Source organism: Saimiri boliviensis, chromosome 17, assembly GCF_048565385.1.
Source record: "Saimiri boliviensis isolate mSaiBol1 chromosome 17, mSaiBol1.pri, whole genome shotgun sequence".
In the NCBI taxonomy this organism is placed as follows: domain Eukaryota; kingdom Metazoa; phylum Chordata; class Mammalia; order Primates; family Cebidae; genus Saimiri; species Saimiri boliviensis.
The window spans coordinates 7,617,128-7,640,411 of record NC_133465.1 but is presented as its reverse complement, the minus strand read 5'-3'; the positions used below and the strand labels follow the sequence as shown (position 1 = coordinate 7,640,411).

Below are 23,284 nucleotides of genomic sequence, written 5' to 3'. Positions count from 1 at the left end.
CACGGCACTGGGCCTTCCCCAAGAGTCTAGGAACCCCCGCAATTCCCACCTTCACTCCCTGCACGCACACTCCTGCGGGTCAGAGTCGCTTCGCGTTCCCGCCTGGGTCGCGTAAAGCACGGTGGGAGCCGATTGTCTGCTTCCTGAGGGCAGAGGCCAGTTTAGCCAGGGTGCACGCAGGACCTCGACTAGGGTGCCCGTTTGGGGGCTGGGAGGCCGTTGCTGAAGGCAGCGATCACGTGGCGGGGGCGCTAGGAGGAGCCCGGGGGTCACGTGACTGGAGGGGTCACGTGACTGGCGGCGGAGGAACGCGGAGTGGGCGGGCTTGGGTCACGTGACATGAGGAGAGGTGGGCGGGAACCTGGAGGTGCTCGCGACGTCGGCGGCGATGGCGCGCGGCTACCGCTGAGACCGTGGCTTTGAGTCGCACCCCGCGGCCCGCCCCCCGCCGCCACTCTCGCCGACCTCCGCTTTCTATCCTTTGCTTTTCTCTTGTACTAGGTCGGTCCTGTCCGCGCTCGTGCGTCGGTTTGTGCGTGTGCGCAGGCGCGGCAAAGGCCATTTGCCCGGTTGGGTGGGCGGCAGAGCCCGGGAGCGCGCGGGTGAGACCATGGCGGGCAGCAGCACTGGGGGCGGTGGGATTGGGGAGACCAAGGTGATTTACCACCTGGATGAAGAAGAGACTCCCTACCTGGTGAAGATCCCTGTCCCTGCCGAGCGCATCACCCTCGGCGATTTCAAGAGCGTTCTGCAGCGGCCCGCGGGCGCCAAGTACTTTTTCAAGTCTATGGATCAGGATTTTGGGTGAGCGCAAGGCCTACATAGGACCGACGGGGGCTTTGCTAGAGTGGATTGGGCGACGTGGAGGGTCACACATCTACTTTGGGCCACACTTGGATTTTGTGGCCTGTGGTGGAGCAGATTGTACTCTGCTGAGGTGGGTTGACTATGCCAGGATGGACAAGGTTATGCTTGGATAGATCGAGGCACACGGACAGACTAGGATATCCTAAACTAGATTAGGAAAGGTTATGTTCTACTGAATTAGGTGGGGGCATACTGGTTTATTTTGGAGTATTCTAGACTGTACTGAGTAAATTGATCCATTTTCTGGTCGTTTAATACGTTCACAGGAGTCCTGCACGTTGTCCACAGGTTATGTAGGGATACTGTGTAATCTCTTGACGTAGATAAGGCCATGTTGGGTCAACTTGGGACATTCTGGCGTATACTAGAACAGACAGGATTTTGGGGGGGATATTCTAGTCTATACTGATGCGAAGAGTGCTCTATTGGGATGTTCTAGGCTGCCCTGGAGTAGAATATCGTGTAGAAACTTAGGCCATGATCGGGCACGGTGGCTCACGCCTGTAATCCCAGCACTTTGGGAGGCCAAGGCGGGCGGAACACGAGGTCAAGAGATCGAGAGCATCCATCTCTGCTAAAAATACAAAAAATTAGTCGGGTGTGGTGGCACACGCCTGTAGACCCAGCAGCTCTGTGAGGCCGACAGAATCGCTTGAACCCAGGAGGCAGAGGTTGCAGTGAGCCAAGATCGTGCCAGTACACTCCAGCCTGGGCAACAGAGGGAGACTCTTGTCTCAAAAAAAAAAAAAAGAAAAAGAAAAAAGAAAAAGCTTGGGTTATTATGGACTCTACTGGGTTGCATTGATTAATCCTGGTTTCTCTTGGGGCAAGACGTGGTTTTATTGGAGCACTCCGTATAAGGGTAGACAAGGCTGTCGGGGCCCATCCTAGTACAGGCAGCTGTATTGGGGTATTCTAGTCTATATTGGCGTGGACAGCTTCGTGTGGGGACATTGTAGGCTGTGCTAGAATAGATTGGGCTCCTAACGTAATTTGGGACATTCAGGGGTATCTTGGACTAGATGGGCTTGTAAATAATGTAGAGAAAAAAAGCCCTTTTGTGTTTATAGCCTTTGGGACTGAGCCCAAAGGTTGGGTCCTCAATCTCTGCTTTTTTGAAGGCAGGCTGGATTCAGTTGGGATATTGTGGGTTTTAAAAGGTTCTTCTGGTTGTCTGCAATGTACTCTTGGACAATTTATTTAAATTTTATCTTGCTCTCATCTGTGACCTGGAGAAAATCACAGAATGAAATGCTTAGATCAAGTGTGTGGCAAACAGTAAATTCTTGGTGAATGGTAATTGTCATTATTAATATTGAGGCTGACTGTAAAGTAGGTTATGGTGATACGGAATTACTTGTCTTAGAGTGGACTGAGCTATGCTGAGATTACGTTGTACTGTATTGGGAAGAATCCTGCATTATGCTGAGACAGATTGGTAGTGCCTGGGCTGCGTTGGCACATTGACAGCAAGTGGATTAAGTTGGCATATATCCTGGCTCCCATAACCATATTAGGCCAAAGGGTTAATCAGACAAGGTGTCTTAATTTGGGGGCAAGGGTGTGTGTCGAAAGAGAGGAACAACTAGAGCAGAGTCTGGTGATTTGTACGTTGATTCATTTAGCCAACAGTATTTGTTCACGTGTCACTGTGTGCTGTGTGGCTAGGACATGGTGTTGACCAGAGTGAGTGTTCATGATTTGATATTGTGGTCAAGAAGAAGGGTCAAGTCTAGTCCACCACGGGGAACCTATTGGAGAGATGACCGCAAGGCCGGGCCTTGGGATCTGTCAGGCTGAGCAGATTGCTTCGTGCAGAATTTTGTGCCAGATAAGGCGCAGGGGAATCAGAAGCTTAGCTTGCCCTCTCCTTGGGAACTTTCAGTCTAATGAGGAGCTTCCGTTGCTTGATCTAATGGGTTTTTTGTGATGGAGTTCACTGTCTCACAGGCTTGAGTGCAGCAGCCTGCAGCGGAATGATCTCGGCTCACTGCAACCTCTGCCTCCCAGCTTCCAGCAATTCTTCTGCCTCAGCCTCTCAAGTATCTGTGATTACAGGTGTGCATCAGCATGCCCAGCTAATTTTTGTATTTATATATATATTTTTCTTTCTTTCTTTCTTTCTTTTTTTTTTTTTGGAGACGGAGTTTCGCTCTTGTTACCCAGGCTGGAGTGCAATGGCGCGATCTCGGCTCACCACAACCTCCGCCTCCTGGGTTCAAGCAATTCTCCTGCCTCAGCCTCCTGAGTAGCTGGGATTACAGGCACACACCACCATGCCCAGCTAATTTTTTGTATTTTTTAGTAGAGACGGGGTTTCACCTTGTTGACCAGGATGGTCTCGATCTCTCGACCTCGTGATCCACCCGCCTCGGCCTCCCAAAGTGCTGGGATTACAGGCTTGAGCCACCGCGCCCGGCCCCTTTCTTTCTTTTTTTAAAGACGGGGTTTCACCATGTTGGTCAGGCTGGTCTTGAACTCCCAACCTCAGGTGATCCACCCACCTTGGCCTCCAAAGTGCCTGGATTACAGGTGTGAGCCACCACGCCTGGCTTCTTTTTTCTTTTTTTTTTTTTTTAAAGACGGGATTTCACCATGTTGGCCAGGCTGGTCTCGAACTCCTGCCCTCAAGTGATCCGCCTGCCTTGGCCTCCCAAAGTGTTGGGATTACAGGTGTGAGCCACCATGCCCAGCCAGGGTTTTTTTTGTTGTTGTTTTTTTTCTTTCCCTGAGACAGAGTTTCACTCTTGTTGCCCAGGCTGGAGTGCAATGGTGTGATCTTGGCCCACTGCAGTTTCTGCCTCCCAGGTTCAAGTGATTCTCCTGCCTTGGGCTCCTGAGTAGCCAAGGTAGGCGTGTGCTATCATGCCCAGTTATTTTATTTTTATTTATTTATTTTTTTTGAGACGGAGTTTCACTCTTGTTACCCAGGCTGGAATGCAATGGTGCGATCTCAGCTCGCCGCAACCTCTGCCTCCTGGGTTCAAATGATTCTCCTGCCTCAGCCTCCTGAGTAGCTGGGATTACAGGCATGCGCCACCATGCCCAGCTAATTTTTGTATTTTTTTTTTTTTTTTTTTGTATTTTTTTTTTTTTTAAGACTAGTCAAGTGCAGTAGTGAGAAGGGGGGAAAGAGTAGAACAAGGAGTTCGATCTGTAACTGACTGTGAACAATCAATTGAGATAACTCACTACCTTCGGACCAGCCATAATTTTTGTATTTTTAGTAGAGACGGGGTTTCACCATGTTGACCAGGATGGTCTTGATCTCCGGACCTCGTGATCCACCCGCCTTGGCCTCCCAAAGTGCTGGGATTACAGGCGTGCACCACTGCACCCAGCCTGGGTTTTTTTTGAAACGGAGTCTTAGCTGCCCAAGCTGTAGTGCAGTGGTGTGATCTTAGCTCACTGCAACTACCATCTACCAGGTTCAAGCGATTTTCCCATCTCAGCCTTCCAAGTAGCTGGGATTATAGGCACCTGCCATCATATCCGTCTAATTTTTGTATTTTAGTAGAGATGGGGTTTCCCCATGTTGGCCAGGGTGGTCTTAAAGTCCTACCTCAGATGATCCACCAGCCGCAGCCTCCCAAAGAGCTGGGATTACAGGCGTGAGCCACTGTGCCTGGCCTTGTTAGAAGGTTTGTAAGGAATAGGATGGGCTTGAGAGGAGGCTACTAGCTAGGCTTCTAAGTTGGAAAGATGTCTTAGGCAGCTGTATCAGCATAGGGGATTGCCTTTGAAATTGCATTGAGAGGTTTGAATCAGACTCAAGGAGGTCTTTTGGAGCAGCACTGTGCCCCTGAGAGTGCATTAGGAAGAGGAGAAATAAGGAAAGGAGATTGAGTTTGGAGATTTCTTAGGTGTCAGACTCAGTTATTTCCATGTCAGAGAAGACCTGAACAGGGAAGGAGAACGTCAATATCCTGGAGCCAGGTGAAGATTGAAAGAAACTTTGAGTGGGGGTGGGGGTGGGGGTGGCTGGTCCAGCTCACCGACCTCTACACTGTCTCTTGGCAGGGTGGTGAAGGAAGAAATTTCAGATGACAACGCCCGCCTCCCCTGCTTCAACGGAAGGGTGGTATCCTGGGTAAGAGTTGGTGACGCCTAGTGTCAGGTCATCTCAGCATTGCCAGGCTCCTCCAAGCCTCAGTCTGTTTCTGTAGCCCTGCCCCAGGCCAGCCAGGTGTTAGTGGCCGTGCCTCTTTTTCTTTTTTTTTTTTTTTTTTGAGATGGGGTCTTGCTAGATTGCCCAGGCTGGAGTACAGTCTCAGCTCACTGCAACCTCCGTCTCCCGAGTTCAAGCAGTTCTCTGCCTCAGCCTCCTGATTAGCTGGGATTACAGACATCTACCCCCAGGCCCAGCTAAATTTTTGTATTTTTAGTAGAAACGGGGTTTCACTATTTTGGTCAGGCTGGTCTTGAACTCCTGACCTTGTGATCCACCCACCTCAGTCTCCCAAAGTGCTGGGATTATAGATGTGAGCCATGGCACCCGGCTGGCCCTGGTTCTTTACCTCCTGTCTGTTTGGAGAGCCAGCGAGAGGCCCTCAGCTTTCTCCTTTTGGAGTCTCTAATACTTGCTAGGTTTTTTTGCTCTTTGGCTCTCTGAGACCCTTCCTAATTCTTTGACTTACTGCCATCTGTTCCACCCCCACTCCCAGGCGAGTCACTGTTTATTGTTTGCACCCTTCTAGCTGGTGTCCTCAGATAATCCTCAGCCCGAGATGGCTCCTCCAGCCCATGAACCTCGGACAGAACTGGCGCCTCCAGCCCCACCTTTACCACCTTTGCCACCTGAGAGGACCAGTGGCATTGGGGACTCGAGGCCTCCATCCTTTCAGTGAGTCCTTCGGATCCCTGACTGCAGGGGAGGGAGATGAGGAGGGAGTCCAGGCCTTTTGGTAGGGGGTGCCTGGGATCCGGAGACCTGATCTCCTGATGTGGGTTGGAAACCATCTCTGCCTGTCCAGCCCTAATGTATCCAGCAGCCACGAGAATCTGGAGCCTGAGACAGAAACCGAGTCAGTAGTGTCACTGAGGCGGGAGCGGCCTCGAAGGAGAGACAGCAGTGAGCATGGCGGTGAGGGGCAGGCCTGGGGACAGGGAAGGGCTGGGCCAGACCCCAGGCTTGGTGGGGTGAGCAGGGGGAAGCTTGGTTCCTGAGCTTCCTATCCATATGCAGCTGGGGGCCACAGGACCGGTGGCCCCTCAAGGCTGGAGCGCCACCTGGCTGGATATGAGAGCTCCTCTACCCTCATGACCAGCGAGCTGGAGAGTACCAGCCTGGGGGACTCGGATGAGGAGGATACCATGAGCAGGTGTGGCTCTGCAGCTCCCCCCAGTGGGCCCGGCCCCGGCTTTCCTCCTCTGGTCAGTCCTCTTGTTCTTTCTCTTGGCCCCGTGACCACTTTGGCTTATGTTTGCTCTCCTCCCAACCTCCCGACAGGTTCAGCAGCTCCACGGAGCAGAGCAGTGCCTCCCGCCTCCTGAAGCGCCACCGGCGGCGGAGGAAACAGCGGCCACCCCGCCTGGAGAGGGTGAGGGGGTTCCCACGGGAATACTCGTGCTGGGAGAAGGTGGGGCACGGGCCTTGGTTTGGGTGGTGCCGGGACACCAGCAGAGCCCCAGGGTGTAGCCTGGGTTGTTGAAGAGCACTCTAGCTCCTCCTTTCCCACCGCAGACCTCATCCTTCAGCAGCGTCACGGATTCCACAATGTCTCTGAATATCATCACAGTCACACTGAACATGGGTATGGGGAAAGCCTGTGGCAAGGGTATGGGCAGGGCCTGGTCTCTCTGGGGCTTGCGACTGGGACCTCCTCCCCTCACACAGCCTCTCTCCACAGAGAAGTACAACTTCCTGGGCATCTCCATTGTGGGCCAAAGCAATGAGCGGGGAGATGGAGGCATCTACATTGGTTCCATCATGAAGGGTGGGGCCGTGGCAGCCGACGGGCGCATTGAGCCAGGGGACATGCTTTTGCAGGTGTGCTGGGGTAGGGCCGTCGAGCTGCCCTTCGTGGGGGCCCTCAGCCTCTCCCACCCGGCCTCTGACCCCCTTCTCCTTGCTTCCAGGTGAATGACATGAACTTTGAGAACATGAGCAATGATGACGCCGTGCGGGTGCTGAGGGACATCGTGCACAAGCCTGGGTGAGTTGCTGAGCAGGCTGCAGATCCTCAGTCTTTTTTTTTCTCCCCTTTAACTTTTTGTTTTGCAATTTTAATAAGTGGTAAGACAATCGGGCCCAGTAGCTCACCCCTGCAATCCCAGTACTTTAGGAGGCTGAGGTGGGTGGATCACCTGAGGTCAGGAGTTTAAGACCAGCCTGGCCAACATGGTGAAACCCCAACTCCACTAAAAATAGAAAAATGGCCAGGTGCAGTGACTCGCACCTGTAATTCCAGCACTTTGGAAGGCCGAGGCGGGCAGGTCACCTGAGGTCAGGAGTTCGAGACCAACCTGACCAACGTAGAGAAACCGTGTCTCTTCTAAAAAATATAAAATTAGTTGGGTGTGGTGGCACATGCCTGTAATCCCAGCTACTCGGGAGGTTGAAGCAGGAGAATCGCTTGAACCTGGGAGGCGGAAGTTGTGGTGAGCCGAGATTGCACCATTGTACTCCAGCCTGGGCAACAGGAGCGAAAACTCCATCTCAAAAAAAAAAAATATTAGCTAGGTATAGTGGTGCTCCCCTGTAGTCCCAGCTAGTGGGGAGTGAGACAGGAGAATTGCTTTAACTCTGGGGTGGGGGGCAGAGGTTGCAATGAACTGAGATCATGCCACTGCACTTTAGCATGGGCAACAGAGCAAGACTCTGTTTCAGAAAAACAAAGAGGGAGTGAGACATAACATTCAACGTACATGAAACAAATTCGTGATGTAGCAAATAATACTAGAGTGAATACTAATGTCACCGCCATGTAGACCATCAAACAGAGATTGCTGACACCCTAGATCCCCCTCCACAGACGCCCCTTCCTGTTCCCCAATGCCTCACCCCCCAGGGGTAGTCACTCTGCTGACTTCCTGGGTCATTGCCATGACAAACAAAAGCTTTGCCTCCCTCCATAGTTACCACCCTTGCATGTATCCTTGAACAGCACGGTTTTGTTTTACCTGTCTTTGGACTTTCTGTGAATGGAATTGTACAGCGTGTACTCTCTCGTTTCACTTGGCAGTATGTTTTTAAGAGTTTCCATGTTGATGAGTCATCCACATTGTGGTCCCTTCCACCCTCACCTTCCCTAGCCCAGCTGAGACATGCTGGCTTCTCCCCATCTTTGTTTCTCTTAATTCATCCTTGCTTCAGCCCCCGCACCCCAGGCCTCTTCTTCCCCTGCGCCCTTGACTGGCCTTCTCTTCCCCATAGCCCCATTGTGCTGACTGTGGCCAAGTGCTGGGATCCCTCTCCTCAGGCCTACTTCACCCTCCCCCGAAGTGAGTGACACTCAGGGACGGGCCTGAAGTTGGTGGTGGGGGTGGCCCAGAAGGCGGGGGCTGGCCTCTGGTCATGGGGAATGGGTGGAGGAGGGTCCAGGCAGAGGTGGAACAGGAGGCTGAGTCAGGGAGGGACTGGGCTGGCTTTTGGGGACTGAGAAGGGGTCATTTTGGTACCATCTTTGTCCTAGATGAGCCCATCCAGCCAATTGACCCTGCTGCCTGGGTGTCCCACTCTGCGGCTCTGACTGGCACCTTCCCAGCCTACCCAGGCTCCTCCTCCATGAGCACCATTACATCAGGATCCTCTTTGCCTGATGGTGAGCCGCCAGCCCACCTCATTTCACCCTCGTGCCAGAGGGCTGCCCTGAAGTGGTATGACCCATGGCCCTTGTGGGAGTGACCCTGCCTCTTGATGCCCCATTGTCTCCTCTGCCAGGCTGTGAGGGCCGGGGTCTCTCCATCCACACAGACATGGCATCAGTCACGAAGGCCATGGCAGCTCCAGAGTCTGGGCTGGAAGTCCGGGACCGCATGTGGCTCAAGATCACCATCCCTAATGCTTTTCTGGGTATGGCTGGGTCCTGGGCAGGTGGCTGGAGAAGGGGAGGAGGAGGTGACCGAAGCTGGGAACAGCACAGGCAGAGGTGAGAGCAGGAGCTGGAAGGAGAACCTGAGGCCTTTTTCTGCCGTGGGTGCCCCCAGGCTCGGATGTGGTTGACTGGCTCTACCATCATGTGGAGGGCTTTCCAGAGCGGCGGGAGGCCCGAAAATACGCCAGCGGGCTGCTCAAAGCCGGCCTCATCCGACACACCGTCAACAAGATCACCTTCTCTGAGCAGTGCTATTATGTCTTCGGAGACCTCAGTGGTGGCTGTGAGAGCTGTGAGTCCCCCTGCCCCGACTCTGGCAGTGTGGCTCTGCCTGCCTTGTTCTGCCTCTCCAACCCTAGACCTAGCCCAGAAACTGCAGCCAGGGCCACCATGGATGGTTGAGCAGCATGTGTCCCGAACTAGGTCCTGCACTGGCCGAGGATGGGGGCCAACGTCCACCCATGTGCTGCTGGACTAACCACGCCAGGTGCAGGACTGTCCACCAGGGGAAGGTGCACCTCTTTCTGAGTCCCGCAGAGGCATGGGCTAGTGGTGGCCCTGGCTGTGCCCCTGCCCTCATGGCAGAAGTAGTTGGGAGTTTCCTGTCAGAGGCCCTTGTGAACCCGTTTTGAGCCCCATCCTGGGTGGGTCTGGGAGAACTGTTCGCAGGTCCTCTCATTCAGTGTCTTAGGGCCCTAGCCTCTTCGAAGCAGTGATTTCGTACTCTCTTCTCTTGCTTTCCAGACCTAGTTAACCTGTCTCTCAATGACAACGACGGCTCCAGTGGGGCTTCAGACCAGGACACCCTGGCCCCTCTGCCTGGGGCCACGCCCTGGCCCCTGCTGCCCACTTTCTCCTACCAGTACCCAGCCCCACACCCCTACAGCCCGCAGCCCCCACCCTACCATGAGCTTTCGTCTTATACCTATGGTGGGGGCAGTGCCAGCAGCCAGCACAGTGAGGGTAAGTCACCCCCAGACACCCGATAAACGCCAGGTCTGAGGGCGGATCAGAGGGGAGCCAGGGAGGAGCCTGGGTGAGGACTCAGTTGCCCCTCCCCTCCCTCCACAGGCAGCCGGAGCAGTGGGTCGACACGAAGTGATGGGGGGGCAGGGCGCACGGGGAGGCCTGAGGAGCGGGCCCCCGAGTCCAAGTCCGGCAGTGGCAGTGAGTCCGAGCCTTCCAGCCGAGGGGGCAGCCTTCGGCGGGGTGGGGAACCAAGTGGGACTGGCGATGGGGGTCCTCCTCCCTCCAGAGGCTCAACTGGGGGTGCCCCTAATCTCCGAGCCCACCCGGGGCTCCATCCCTATGGACCACCCCCTGGCATGGCCCTCCCCTACAACCCCATGATGGTGGTCATGATGCCCCCACCCCCACCCCCAGTCCCTCCAGCAGTGCAGCCTCCAGGGGCCCCTCCAGTCAGAGACCTGGGCTCTGTGCCCCCAGAACTGACAGCCAGCCGCCAAAGCTTCCACATGGCCATGGGCAATCCCAGTGAGTTCTTTGTGGATGTTATGTAGCCCACTGTGAGCTAGGCTGGGCCTGGTGCTCCTGGTGTGTGACTGGGTGTCCCGGCCATCATGTGCTTGCTCTCACCGTGCCTGGGCTCAGCCTGCCGGCTGCTGCCAGACAAAAGATCGTGGCCACTGTGACTCTCACCAGCAGTGCCTGGTTCCTCCCCCTTCCCTCAGGGGTAAACAAGGGACCTTTGATTATTTTTAGCTTTGTTTTTTTATAAGCCTTTTTGGGGGTTAAAATAGAGTTTCTTACACTTTTGGGACTGTTTTTTAAATAGGCATTTCCTCTTTTGTACGAAGAATCCCCATCTGTTGGGCCCCTTGTTCTAACCCCAGAATGTGACCTCCTCCTCCAGTTACCCACAGCCCTGCCCTGTGCAGGGTTGGGGGTGGTCAGTGGTACCCTGGGGTTAGGCCCCTAGACAGCAGCCCGAGGAAGCTGGGAGATTTGGGCCGTGTAGCTGCCTTTGTTACTCTATTTATTTTAGTCACTTGTATAAAACACCAAATAAAGCAATAGAGGCAAACTCCCCACACCTCTGGCTCCTTTCTTTGGGAGGGAGGTAGGCAGCGGAGGGAAAGAATGGACACACAGGAGTGAAGGATGACTCGTTAGAAATTTTATTATTTGTGAGGCATTTAAGTGCTCTGGAGAGCAGGCACAGTCTTGGGAACACTAGGCCCACCTGGTCAAACCAGGGCCCTCAGGAGAGGGGCTTCGGCTTTGGCTTGAGGGAAGGCACATAACCAGGCCAGGCCCTGGCCAAGAGTATTCAGAAGCCAATTGGGTTGCTGGTGACCACACCACCCCGCTCCACCAAGGCCTTGGAGATGCTTTTGAAGTTGCGGTAGAGCTCCTGCTGCTGGGGGTCCGATTGCAGAGTGGCCATGCTCTCTCGGATCCGGGCTGCAGCCTGTGCGGGGGAAGGAGGGGTTTGGGCCTGTACCTCTAGCCCCTCACCTGAGCTTGGCAGCCCCAAGTCTCACCTCGATACACCAGGTGTCACAGAGCATTTTTTCATGCTGGGCTGTGGAGTGGCCCTCACTGAGGGATCTTGAGGCCCTGGCAGGAAGCAAGAGACAAAAATAAATCTCTGCTGGCTGGGATCCGGGCCTAGGCCCCCTTCAGCACAGGCATTCCCTACCTGCCTCCTCACCTCGAGAGAACCACTACCATGGCATAGAGGTCGATGGCCCCGTCTGCCAGCCGCTGCAGCAGAAATTGTTCATCTATCGGGTAGGTGGGTGGGGGTGGGAGCGTTAGTCTCAAGGAGAGGAAAGGGTGGGAGGGGTGGGAGGGCAGAGCTCACTCACTGACAATCCCCTTCTTGTGTTTTATCAGCTTTGCCTCCACCACAGTGGCAAACTGCTCCAGAGCCTGCACTGCCTGAAGAGGTGGGAAAGGTGCAGGGCTCAGGGGCCGTCGGCTGTAGCCCCTGATACAGGCTCTCCTAGACCCCTGGCTACTTACCAGCTCACCGCTCCGACTCAACTCCGGGTGGACGATTCCATTGAGACTTAGGCCGCTGCCCAGTCCTGCCCGCCTGAGAGGAAGAGGAAGAATGACTGGTTAGTTGCCATACACCGCCCCGCCCTCCCCTGGTCCTGGCCCTGGCTCTGGCCCTGGCCCTAAGCCTACCGCCTCAGCTGTTTGCCTGCCTCTCCTAGCAGGAGGCCAGCATTCCCAAAGGGATTCTTTAGAGCACTGCCAAGTCCAGAGAGCTCCTTTCCTTTGTCCTATGGGGGAAGAGGGTCCAGTAGTCAGGAATCAGTGTCCTCCTCACCTCTACACCACCCAATTCTCCCTCTTACCATACAGCCCTGCAGAGCTACAAACAGCCGAAGAATGTCATTTGTCCCCTCAAAGATCCGGAAGATGCGAAGATCTCGGAGTACACGCTCTACTCCAGGTTCCTACCACAGGGCAACACAGATCATATGGCCCTACGGAGATGTGCCTGCCCGCCCCTGGCCCAGCCGAGGCTCTGCAGAAGACAGAACTGTACCTTCATGAAGCCCATACCCCCCATGATTTGGATGCACTCATCTGTCACCTTCCAGGCTGCCTCCTAGGGACAGAGAACAGATGGGACTGGTTTTGGAGCTGAGCTCCCAAACTGGCCTCTCCCTCCCTGCATGCCTGGGACCTCACCGAGCCAAAGATTTTGCTGATGGCAGCCTCTATCTGGAAGTCTGTGGATCCCTGGTCCATGTTAGCACTCACCATGTAAGCCATGGACTGAGGTTGCATGGTTGGGACATGGGAAGGAAAATGGAAAAGGGCTGTGTCAGACTTGGCCTGATCACCCAATCCTCAAGATCAGGTCTGACTTAGCTTGCTAGACCCAGTCACCTAACTTGTCAGGTCAGGCAAATATTTGTTCTTTTGGGTCAGTTCTTCGGGCACTTTCAGGTATTTGTTTTCTTAAAAGGGGTGGAGATAAGGGATGGGGTAGGATTAACTTCAGGTACTGCTGGCCAGCATCTGACCAGAACATCATTGCTTTCCACCTTCCTCGGAAGCTGAGCTGACTATGCCTCCCCGCATCCCCTAGGGCATTGGTGTAAAGCTGGAGACCCACTGCCCCAGGTGCTGCTGGGGGTTGTAGTCTGACTCAACTGGGAAGAAGGCCAACCAACTGGGAAGAAAACTGCAGGGCTCCACGGAGAGCAGCTTGGGAAGCCCTCACCTCAGTTACATACTGCAGCATAACCATCCGGGCCAGCTTCTCCTGGATCAGCCCAAAGTTGTGAATTTTCTCCCCAAACTGGGTACGATTAGCGGCATGATCTACCTGGAAGAGGGTACACGTGTCGTGGTTCAGCGTGGTTCTGCAGTCTCCCTAAGAGCGGGGCTGGGCTTTGGATACAACCAGCGTTGTCTACATGGGATGGAGACCTAAGTTATGGAGACCTAAGCTAACGAGTCTGGGCCTGCTGGTAGGGGAGGAGTTTCTAGTGTAGGGAATGCATGCAGGGACACATGGCAAGGGGACCTTGAGACTTCTGTTGGGGCTAGCTAGGGACTCGGGCAGGGTACTCACCGCCTTGGCAATGATGCCTCTCATGGTACCTGCAAGGGCTGCAGCCATGCCAAACCTTCCGTTGTTGAGGATGTGCATGGCAACCTTGAAGCCACTCCCAACCTCACCCAGCACATTCTCTGAGGGCACCCGTACTCCATCAAAGAACACCTCTGCAGTGTTGGAAGCCTTGATGCCCATCTTCTTCTCAGGGGGCCCACTGTGTCAGGGCAGTGTGGGAAAGCAGAGGTGTGTTTAGTAGGTTGTCACTGGGGGAAAACCACTCCTTCACTCCTTATGCACCAGGAAGGAATTACAGCTCCTAGACTATCAGCAGCCCCCAGGTCCAGAGGGCTAAGAAGGCTGGCTGTGTCCTATTCTGTGTTGGACTTGGCTGCTGGAGCCAAAACTTAAGCTCAGTTGCATGTTAGTCCCAAGGGCCACATTCAGTCCACTTGCTTTGGCATTTGCATACATCCCCAGGGTGACCTGCAACAATCATCTTTGGTGCCAAGTTCTGCCCCCTCAGTCCTAAGCTCTTCCTCCCCAAATCCACTCACTGGGTAACGCCCCCGAAGCCCCTCTCCACCACAAAAGCGGTGATCTTCTCCTTCACGGCCCCCGTGGCTGGATCTGTAACTGGTGTCTTGGCAAAGACTGTGAAGATGTCTGCCAGGCCCCCATTACTGTGGAAGAATGAGGGGGCATTCAGGACATGGAGGACTGGGAGCAGTGGGGCCTGGGGTTGGGCAAAGAGGGGAAATGGGAGGCGTATTGCCTGATCCAAAGCTTGCTTCCGTTGAGGGTATAGTATTTTCCACAGGGGCTGGGCACAGCAGAGGTTCGGATGGAGGCTGCATCTGACCCGCTTGAGGGCTCGGTTAGACAGAAAGCGGCCAAAGTCTCCCCTGTTGGGGAGAGAGCTCCTTTACCCCAAGTTCTGATGAGCTTCAGAGTACCCTCCACCCACTTCCCCATCCCTCCACAAGGCAGTTCCCCCAACACCTGGCAGTACCCTTTTTTTTTTTTTTTTTTTTTTTTTTTGAGACGAAGTTTCCCTCTTGTTGCCCAGGCTGGAGTGCAATGACGCAGTCTCAGCTCACTGCAACCTCCGCCTCCCAGGTTCAAGCAGTTCTCCTGCCTCAGCTTCCCGAGTAGCTGGGATTACAGCCCACCACCATTGCCTGCTAATTTTTTTTATTTTTAGTAGAGACGGGGTTTTGCCATGTTGGCCAGGCTGGTCTTGAAATCCTGACATGCCTTGGCCTCCCAAAGTGCTGGGATTACAGGTGTGAGCCACTGTACCCAACCAGTATCTAGTTTTCTTTTGCATTTCCCAACCAACACCCTGATGCCTCCCCAGAATCTTCCCCCAACTAAAATGCCCAGCCATTTGATAATGTAAGTACCAACTAGCCTAATCTGTGCCAAGCCCAGTATACCCCCCAATCTCCCTGGGTCTACTAGGGTTGCCTCACCAGATGCCAGTTTGGGGAGGTATTTTTCTTTCTGGGCCTTCGTGCCAAAGAGCAGGATGCCTTTGAAACCGATGCTCTGATGGGCCCCCAGGGTAATGCCCACGCCAAGGTCATGCATGCCCACGATCTCCACCAGCCGGGCGTACTGAAGGGGAAACGGGAATCTGGGGCTGTCACTGGCTGCAGGGGGACCTGACCTCAACAGGAGAGTGTGGGCAACAAGGCAGTGCGGGCACCTGGACCATACCGTGTGTGTGTGTGTGTGTGTGTGTGTGTGTGTGTGTGTGTGTGTGTGAAGGAAGTGGTGTCGGGCAAAGGGTACAGCAGAGAATGTTGGTCAGTCTTAGGTCTTGGTAGGAGGGTGACTTGCTATACTCTTGTTCAGTGGCCGCCCCAGCTTAGAGATTTCTAAGGACTTGGGAACCAGGGTAAAGCCAGCGGCTCTTAGCTCCAGGGGACTGCATATAAATTGTGTGATGTTTGGGAAAGGAGAAGGTCGTATACATTTTGGGCGTCTCTCCCACAGGCCCCCAGGGCAGGTGCTTAGAAGAGACTTTAGCCCTGGGGATGGCAAAGAAGCTGAATCTGCCAAGCTGGATTATGGGATACTGGGATGTGGTGATAGGGTGCCCCTCACCTGGGTGTTGCAGAGGCCCACACCACCCAGCTCACTGGGCACTTGCAGACCAAAGGCTCCCAGCTCCTTGAGGCCCTGTAAAGTGGTCTCCTCTACCACCTCCAGAGTGTCATTCTTGGCAGGATCGTTCACCTCCTGGGGAAGGCACAGGATCTCACATCCAGGCTCCTTCAGAGCGTAACCTCTCCATCCACCCCCAGCAGGGACCAAGCCCGAGTCATTCCTCACCTCGAAGAAACGGGACACGGGCCCCACCAGCTCTTTAAGAAACTGTGTCTGCTCTTCGTTGAGCACTGTAGCGGGTTGGGGACAGGCCGGTCAGGCCAGGCTGGCAGGGGAAACCACCCTGGCCCCACCCCAGCTCTATCCCTTCCCTTACCGGAAGGGTATGGGAACACCTGATCTGTGGTGAGCTGGCCTTTGAACATCCCCACAGCAAAAGACTTAGATTCCTGGGCAGAGAGAGGGGGTTTCAGGACTATGGTTGGAGTGAGTCTCTCCCTGGTTAAGGTCCATCTGGCCTCGGGGCTACTTACCGTCTTGGCCGGTTTTTCCCTGGTCGAAGAATCAGAGGAGTGGGAATCTGGCTTGTCCACAGCCGCCTGCGAAAGAGACGGTTAGCAAGGCCGGGGAGAAGGGACTTAACGCCGTGCCAAGGGAAGCACAGGGCGTGAGCCGCGCCTGCAGGCAGCGCGGATGCGGTGACCTTTCCCCTAGTTTCGCCCTAGGGCACCCTGGCTTGCCCTTTGCTCTACTTTCGGCGACAGAACCGTGGGCAGGGGACTGGCACCAAGAGGGCACCCCTGCCAGCGGCGGGGAGGAGGGCGCCGAAGCGGACCGCAGCTCCCACACCCCCTAGCCAAGGCTGCCGTGACTTACCTGAGCGGCGACCCCGGCATAGGGCCGCCGGGCGGGGCCGGGCCGGGGCTGCCCCAGGAGTGCCGTGGGCCGCGAGCTGTGGGGAGTTAGGGGTTCAGTCCCGGCCCAGTGCCCTGGCCCACTGTCCCCCATCCCTCCTGTCATACACAGACCTTACGCCCCCCAGCCTCAGCAGCTGCCGCCCCACACTCGAGGCCATCCGAGCCGCCTGCATCTCCGAACCGCTCCGGGCACTGGTGTCTCGAGCGCTGACCCAGCTCTGGCGTCCCGCACGCCCGAGTCAGGGCGCCCCCCGCCCTGACTCATCGTCCACAATGCACCGGGCGGCGGGCGGGTTCCGGGGCCCGGGCGTGCTGGGAGCTGTAGTTCCCGGGCACTCTTTCCGCCGACCTAGAGGGATCTCCAAGCGTCATTTGTCTCCATCCCGCCCGTCCGAAGTAGAGTCTAGTCCTCTGACGGGGTGATGGGATAGGGTGGCACGGAAGAGGAAGGGGCTAAAGTCCCTGCAGACAGAGGGATGGAGGTGGACTGAAGGGAGGGCTTCTCCGGTGGGGTTAGAAGGAAGAATTAGGGGAAGAGAAGTGTAAGGTAGATGCCAGAGAGAGGCATGGAAAGACGCCTCAAGAGTTCCTGGTGCAATCTGTCTCCGCCAACACAAGGGTACGGTGGTGGTGGGCACTCAAGCTAGGGTGTGAGTACCCTAAGTGTATTCTCCTGAGACCTAGGCGACGTCGCTAACTCTTTAAACAGCCACGGTTTCGCAGTAGGAAGCCCCCCCCCCCCCGGTTTCACTGCCTCACCCTTAATAAAGCCTCTGAGACCTTCCTGAACATTCCTCTGTCTCTACCCTCTGTTCCTTCCAGAGACCATGTGCCCAGGCAGATGGATTCTTCCTGGGCGGGAGAGGAACTGCAGGAATTCTCTCTCCTGCCACTTGCCCATGAAATCCCAACTTCTCTAGCCCTCGGTCAGGAAGTCCCAAACAATTTCTACCCCTCTTTCTGCAATTCTCATTGGGGTGAGAAGAGGCCCAGGAGGAGAGAGAACAGGGATTAGCTTCTTTTTGAGCTGCTGGAGCCTTCTGTGAGGAGGCCCTCTTTGCTGGCGTCTCAGAAAAGTGTGGCTGAGTTCTGCCTGCCTTTGGGGAGAGGGAGCCAGCGTGTATGGAGCAAGGCGGTGGCTGTGCTGGTGCCTGGGGACCTGGGGGAATGGGACAGCTGGCCGGTTCAGAGACAGCCTACTTTACTCACAGCTGGAATTGAATGGGGAGAAGCAGCTCAACTCCAATCCTGGAGGATTAGGGAGATTAAAGTGAGAGAAGAGAGAGATGTCCCAGAGACCGAGAGGTGAAAAACAGGGGTCCGTGTGGAGGGGAGGCCTGGGACCGAAATGGGGGGCTGGCGCTTGGAGATCGCTGTTCCCGAATCTTTCCATAGGGCCTGGGGTGAAGGGCACAGGCTGGGGAGATGAAGTGACAGTGTGTTTGTCTCCCTGTGTTGGCCTCTTCCCTGTCCCAATTCTCCTTGCATCTCACTAGCTCCCAGGTCAGCCCTCTGGCTCCTGGCTCCCCCACTACTGCGGTGGGCACCCCCGCTCCTCACAGTGCTGCACAGTGACCTCTTCCAGGCCTTGCTGGGTGAGTAGCCCATTTTCTGAGGGACCTGGGCCTCCAAGGGCCGTTACTGAACTTTAGGGGCTGGTTGGGAGCTTAGAGATCATTTGGTCCAGGCTGGAGCCCCATGCAGGGTCATGCCCATGGTGTCCTCCATGATCATGGACCAGCCTTGGCCGAAAGGGTTCCTCCCTTGCCAGACAGACCGCAGCAGTGATGGCAGGGGTGATGTGCCCAGAGAGGCCTAGGGTGGGGAGGTTAACTCAGTTCTGTTCCTGTGACAGACATCCTGGACTATTATGAGGCTTCCCTCTCGGAGAGTCAGGTAAGGAGGTGGGGGCGAGTGCCTACCTTCCTGAGGGGCAGGCAGGGCTGGAGGGGTGAGTCAGCTATGGCTAACATTACTCAGAGACTTGGGGGCCCTGCTGACAAAAGCCTGAGTCCGTGGCCCAGGGACGTGGGGGCACCGATAATGCACTCTCTGGTTCTGTATCCCCCTGCCTTTCTTCTTTTCTTTGCCTGCCCCAGTTTCAGGCACTGAAGAGTCTAGGGCATAACTTCTGCGGTTTCTCAGCCCCTGAGAAATCTGAGGGAGAGCTAGGTCCCTAGGGATTCCCTCCTGCCAGCCAGCCCCTGCCTCACACCGACCCCCTGCCCCCTGCCACAGCCTCCCTCCCACAGTCAAATAACCGTGGGTGCTCCCGGCCCAGCTATAGGTGCTTTCTCCTCTAAGAAATGAAATCCAGCCTCCTTGTCCTTGCTGTCAACGCTGGTGGCTGGCCAGGTCTCCATGTTTGCCTCAGGGCCTCTGTGCTTCTGCTTCTAGCTCCTTTCCCATTATCCGGGTTCCTGCCAGCACAGAAGGAGTTAACTCTGCCAAGGCACCCCCCCCATTCTGGCTCCTAGCTCCCTCCCTCCCTCCCCCTGCTTCCTCTCTCCTCCTCTCTCCCCTTCCCTCTTCGGCTCCACGGCTCCCTCGGCCGCTGCCGTTTCCAACCCCCCCACCCCTCTCCCCCGCCACGGCCCCTAGCCCCTGGCCGTTTGGCAAGACCCCCCCCTACCCCGGGGCTCCCCGAAATCCAGTTCCCCTCCCCCATCCCAGCTCATGCCCCAGCCCCCGAACTCCGGGGCTGCCAGCCCCCGGTGCCCCCGCCCCTCCTGAGGATCGGGGTGTGCTCCCCAAGTCCCCTCCCCTCCATTGGGGAGCCCCTTCCAGGGCCCCCTTCCCCTCCCTCCCACGCTCCCCTCCCCTTCCCTTCTCCAACCCCCTCCTTCCCCTCTCACCCCTCCCCCCATCCTGGCCCCCCCTGCAAAAGTGGGGTGCGGAGGGGGGAGGGGTGAGAACCCACGGAGGGGAGGAACGAAACTCCGATGAAGTCAGAGCCCCTTACCCGCCACCGCGGCCAGGCCCCCCAACATGGACTGTCTCTGTATAGTGACAACCAAGGTAAGCATGATGGGGGGGCTGTAAACTGGGGGGAGGGTATGAGTTTGTGGGGAGGGGTTAGTAGGCCTTATCTGGGACTGGCGCCCCTGGAGTGATAGCATCAGAAGTAAGATGTATTTGGGGGTCTTAATTTAGTTTTGGGGTTCACATCTGATAAAATGCTGGATTTGGCCACAGGTGCCCCCTGGAGTGATCCCTTTGTACCTGTAGAGAAATGGAAAATTTAGGATAGTCCATGGTTTGGGAGGCCTGGTGGGTTTGGGGGTTCACCAGCGCTGTTTGAGGGAGACTTTTTTCAGGAGAAGCCTGGCTCCCATGGAAGTCCTGCTGGTGTATGTGGGAAGGTGGGCTATGTTGTGGGGGTCCTCTTCCCTCCCCAGGGAAAAGCTGCCTTCCAAGTACCTTGTTCAATTTTGGGGGGCTCCTGGCATGGGGTAAAGGTTCTTGGTTGTGAGTGCCTGACTGGTCTGGGGGTGTCAGCTGGCAGGGAAGGGGTGGGCCTTCAGACTATAGAACAAGCATCTCATTGTAGCTGCATTTAGGGATGCTCTCTCAATTTGAGGAAACTGTTAATTTAGGGTTCAGTCATCTAGAATGGAGATGGTTAGAAGTTGGCAGAGGGCTGGGGCCTGACATGGGATCACCTGAGGGAATGGACCAGGTGAGGCAAGGATTTGGGGGTACTCCCATGGGAGGCAGAAGATTGCAGCAGCTGAGCTTGGCAGCCCCTAAGGAGGAGGAGGAGAGATTTAGGGAGAGAGGGGATTTGAGGAGGGGGACTGGGTGGGTGGTGCAAAATTTGGGGGTGTCCCAAAGGCACGTACCCCATGTCCCCATCTCCTCCCACACTGTATCTAGCTTGGATCAAGAAAGAGGGAGAAGAACAGATGGGGGGACTGTTCCAGTTGCCCCTGACGCTTGGGATCAAGGTGGGGGAGGACACCTGGATTTAAGGGTCCCTGAGGACTTATGACCGAGGTTACTGAGGTTATGGGGGTGAAAAGGTGTAGGAGGAGGGCACGGCTGGCAGCGGTGGGGGTCTGTGCAAGAGTGTCCGTCTGGTTGGAGCCTGGCAAAGGCAGGAGATCTTGGATAGAGCATGGGCAAGCTCCTGGTGGGATGCGGATACCTAGACTCTGCTTGGAGACTCTGGGGCTGGAGGGCTGGATGCCTGGTGTGTGGAGGGAGGCTTGGGCGGGTGGCAGGCAGCTGGGGGCTGGGGGGTGGGACAGGAAGTGGGGGCCGGGGGAGGCGGGGTCCGGGTGAGTCACAGGCTGGGGAGGGGGTTATATTTAGTGGGAACTGCAGCTTTTCATGGGAGGGAGCTAAGGACACACATGTTCCCTGCCACAAACTCACACATGTGTGTACACATGCGTTGTGCACGTGTGAGCATGGCTGAAAGAGATGGAGGACTGAGGACCTTTAGATCTGGAGCCCCCACCCTCTCTCCACCAGGGCTATTTGTTTGTCCCTCATTCTGTGGGCTTCAGGCTTTCTCCCAGGCTGCCTCTTCCCCACATTCTCTGTAGTTTCGGTGGATTTTTATGCCTCAGTTTCTCTGGCCTGGTTTCCTTTAATGTCTATCTGATCCTCTGCTCCTACTGTCTCCTGCCCTGAGGCCTGCCACTTGGCCTTAGGCTCCCTGGCTGTGCTCTGTGTACAGGTGTAAATAGAAAGCCCGGTGGAATGTGTGGGCTCTGCTTCCAACACGTGAACACACAAATGGGAGCGAGGGTGAGGGGCTTGCCTGCACTGGCAGCTATTCTGGGTGGGTGGGTGGCCTTATTCATTACCCACTCCAGACTCCTACTTCTTCCCTGGCACCCAGGGTTGAGCATCCCTGAAGGAAGGAGGCTTACAGAGCAGCAGATCATGCATTTGGGATTTACAGAGGCATGGAGACCCAGGCTTGCCACATTCCTTGGCCGGAAAACTTGTCAGCCTTAGGATGGCGGGGACTCCAACTCCCACAAGGCCCCGAGGCACAAGATCCCTCAATGTTAGCGGGTTGCTGCCCATGGCACTGTTGGGAGTTGTGGTTCACCTCTATTCAGGGCAGCTGAGGGTAGCCCAGGAGGAACCTGCAGGGGGCACATAGCTCCTGTTTCCCCAAATGCTGGATTGGGTAGGGAGTGCTCAGGCTTTGCGGTCGTTCAGCTCCCTAGCCCTGCCGGAGTCTTCCATCTTTTATTGCCTATATTTAGATTCCTGCCGCAGTAATTTAAGGAACATTTATTGAAAGCCTACTACGTGCTAGGCCCTGTGTTGTGTGCAAACTCCGCTTTACAGCGATCACTTTGTCTTTCTTGGTGCCTTTATCTCTGCCAGCATCTCTCTTCGTCTCCGAGCATCTCTTTCTCCCACTCCGCCCCCGTCCCTCCCCCTTTCCCCGCGCTGCTGCCGCCGTTGCCATGGTAACCGGCGACGACTGAAGTTGCGTGGCGGACTGGAGGGCCGGGCGAGGGTGGCGGAGGGCGGAGCAGAACAAGTGGGGGTGGGGATACAGTGGGGGAAAGACCGAGGGTATAAGCTACGGCCCCAGAAGCGAAGTGGTTAACCCCTCCGGGTGGTCCTTATTGGGCAAAGCCGAGATGCCGGGGGCGGGGCAGTGTGGCCGACGGCCTCATTCATTGGCCGGCAGGGGCGTGGCGGAGGGACAGTGTGGGCGAGGCAGGGGGAGCGAATGGGCGGGAAGTGGACGGAGGCGTGGCCTCCCGGGCAGGTGGGTGGAGTCTGGCTTACTCTATCGAGGGAGGCAGCAACCCTTGGAAAGGGGAGGAACCTTGGGGCTGGGTTACCTGACCGAAATGAGGGCGGGGCTGAGCTGGGATGGGCGTGGCGTGGTACCCCGTGCGTAAAAGAGACGGGCTTTGAGGAGCTATTGTCCAAGTAACTTCGGGGCGCGGGGGTCTCCGGAAAGGAGAATCCGGGGGTTGGGAAGTCTGACGTTTCAATTTTCCTAAGATGGAGGCCTGTTAAGATTTCATCAGAGCACCCCTCCTACCTCAGCTCTGTGTTCCCAGGAGACGGTTGCTAAGCGACAGCAAAGTCCTTGATTGCTGCGTTGCCAGGCAACAGGGAAACGGAAAATGGAGGGAAAAGGGAAATGGGGGATGGGGAAGGGTCTTTATGGGCCATAGCGCCCACTGGTGGATAAGCAGGGCTTGTACGTTTTCTATTCTAGAAGGAATTGAGTCCAGCCCCTTCCACACTGACTCCTTGGATCCTCTGGTGATCCAAGCTTTCCTACCAGATAAGAAACTAGGACACTGGGGGTCATCTTGGGGTCGCATGTAACAGATGCCAATCAACGGGGTCAATCTTGCTTGGGTGAGATTCTAAGGACGTCGTCATTTCTGCCATGTGTGGACATTTTATAGAAGTCAGACAGGCGACTTGAGGAGACCCCTCACTGGGTTTTAACAGCTGGAACGGTGGGCGTGAATGGGAGAATATTTGGAAGAGAGGCTTTCAGGTTCAGTTGTTCGGGAGAAAATAGAAGTCTCTGAAGAGACCTGAAGCAGGCCGTTGGGAGTGTTCTGGACGATTTGTGGGTCATTGCAAATTGCCAGCCAGATTTTTGGTGTATATATTTTTTGAGACCTAAGTTTGGAGAAGATATATTTGGGAGCAATCTTCTGACAAAGTTGGAATTTGGAGTCATAGAAGGGATGTTCTGGGCAGCCAGAAAAGAGTGTGATCTATGAACCTCGGGGTAAAGAAAAGGAGAGGAAAAGTTAAAAAAAAAAATATATATATATTTTTTGGTAGAGATGGGATCTCGC

General features: G+C 55.6%; 3 protein-coding genes across 13 annotated transcripts in view; 2 read left to right on the top strand and 1 right to left on the bottom strand.

Annotated features, from left to right (window-relative positions):
• Positions 1–327: 327 nt before the first annotated feature.
• DVL2 (dishevelled segment polarity protein 2) lies at positions 328–10,956 on the top strand. Of its 3 annotated transcripts, none has more exons than XM_010339766.3 (15): positions 328–804; positions 4,888–4,957; positions 5,565–5,710; positions 5,841–5,938; positions 6,053–6,188; positions 6,317–6,407; positions 6,551–6,620; positions 6,717–6,856; positions 6,946–7,022; positions 8,243–8,310; positions 8,502–8,630; positions 8,750–8,881; positions 9,016–9,195; positions 9,648–9,866; positions 9,975–10,956. In XM_010339766.3, the coding sequence occupies exons 1-15, from the start codon at positions 611–613 to the stop codon at positions 10,421–10,423; spliced, it is 2,199 nt and encodes a 732-aa protein (XP_010338068.1). In that variant the 5' UTR covers positions 328–610; the 3' UTR covers positions 10,424–10,956. The 3 variants fall into 3 exon arrangements, with proteins under 3 accessions (XP_010338068.1, XP_074244228.1, XP_003929187.1); XM_074388127.1 differs by having other exon boundaries at positions 5,841–5,950; positions 8,783–8,881; XM_003929138.4 differs by having other exon boundaries at positions 5,841–5,950.
• A 62-nt stretch (positions 10,957–11,018) lies between these two features.
• Positions 11,019–16,676, bottom strand: ACADVL (acyl-CoA dehydrogenase very long chain). 2 transcript variants are annotated; one of them, XM_003929136.4, is made up of 20 exons: positions 16,590–16,676; positions 16,438–16,513; positions 16,095–16,160; positions 15,938–16,010; positions 15,787–15,851; positions 15,559–15,693; positions 14,922–15,066; positions 14,222–14,351; positions 14,004–14,129; positions 13,465–13,663; positions 13,111–13,215; positions 12,573–12,659; positions 12,427–12,489; positions 12,233–12,334; positions 12,060–12,157; positions 11,892–11,964; positions 11,735–11,807; positions 11,578–11,650; positions 11,408–11,483; positions 11,019–11,334 (listed from the first exon to the last, which is right to left on the bottom strand). In XM_003929136.4, exons 1-20 carry the CDS (start codon positions 16,649–16,651, stop codon positions 11,194–11,196), a joined length of 1,968 nt encoding a protein of 655 aa, XP_003929185.1. In that variant the 5' UTR covers positions 16,652–16,676; the 3' UTR covers positions 11,019–11,193. The 2 variants fall into 2 exon arrangements, with proteins under 2 accessions (XP_003929185.1, XP_074244229.1); XM_074388128.1 differs by lacking the exon at positions 11,019–11,334 and having other exon boundaries at positions 11,407–11,483; positions 11,566–11,650.
• Positions 16,677–16,779: 103 nt separating this feature from the next.
• DLG4 (discs large MAGUK scaffold protein 4) overlaps positions 16,780–23,284 on the top strand; it is a 30,273-nt gene continuing 23,768 nt past the window's right edge. For 4 of the 8 annotated variants that reach the window (XM_074388118.1, XM_039475982.2, XM_074388117.1 and 1 more), the window contains exons 1-3: positions 17,750–17,783; positions 17,975–18,073; positions 18,334–18,374. In XM_074388118.1, the coding sequence (XP_074244219.1) occupies positions 17,765–17,783; positions 17,975–18,073; positions 18,334–18,374 (159 nt within the window). In that variant the 5' untranslated portion in view covers positions 17,750–17,764. Of the gene's footprint in view, positions 17,784–17,974; positions 18,074–18,333; positions 18,375–19,030; positions 19,497–23,284 lie in introns of those variants that run through there. The other 4 variants (XM_010339762.3, XM_074388120.1, XM_074388122.1 and 1 more) reach the window with 4 other exon arrangements.

Bases quoted from the DNA above. Each gene is read 5' to 3' on its own strand.
- ACADVL (XM_003929136.4), bottom strand. From the start codon at position 16,651: ATGCAGGCGGCTCGGATGGCCTCGAGTGTGGGGCGGCAGCTGCTGAGG. The intron at 16,011-16,094 runs GTAAGTAGCCCC...CTCTCTGCCCAG, and splicing joins GGGAAAAACCGGCCAAGACG to GAATCTAAGTCTTTTGCTGT. The intron at 15,694-15,786 runs GTGAGGAATGAC...TGCCTTCCCCAG, and splicing joins CCGTGTCCCGTTTCTTCGAG to GAGGTGAACGATCCTGCCAA.
- DVL2 (XM_003929138.4), top strand. From the start codon at position 611: ATGGCGGGCAGCAGCACTGGGGGCGGTGGGATTGGGGAGACCAAGGTG. The intron at 5,711-5,840 runs GTGAGTCCTTCG...CTGCCTGTCCAG, and splicing joins TCGAGGCCTCCATCCTTTCA to CCCTAATGTATCCAGCAGCC. The intron at 6,189-6,316 runs GTGTGGCTCTGC...ACCTCCCGACAG, and splicing joins GAGGAGGATACCATGAGCAG to GTTCAGCAGCTCCACGGAGC.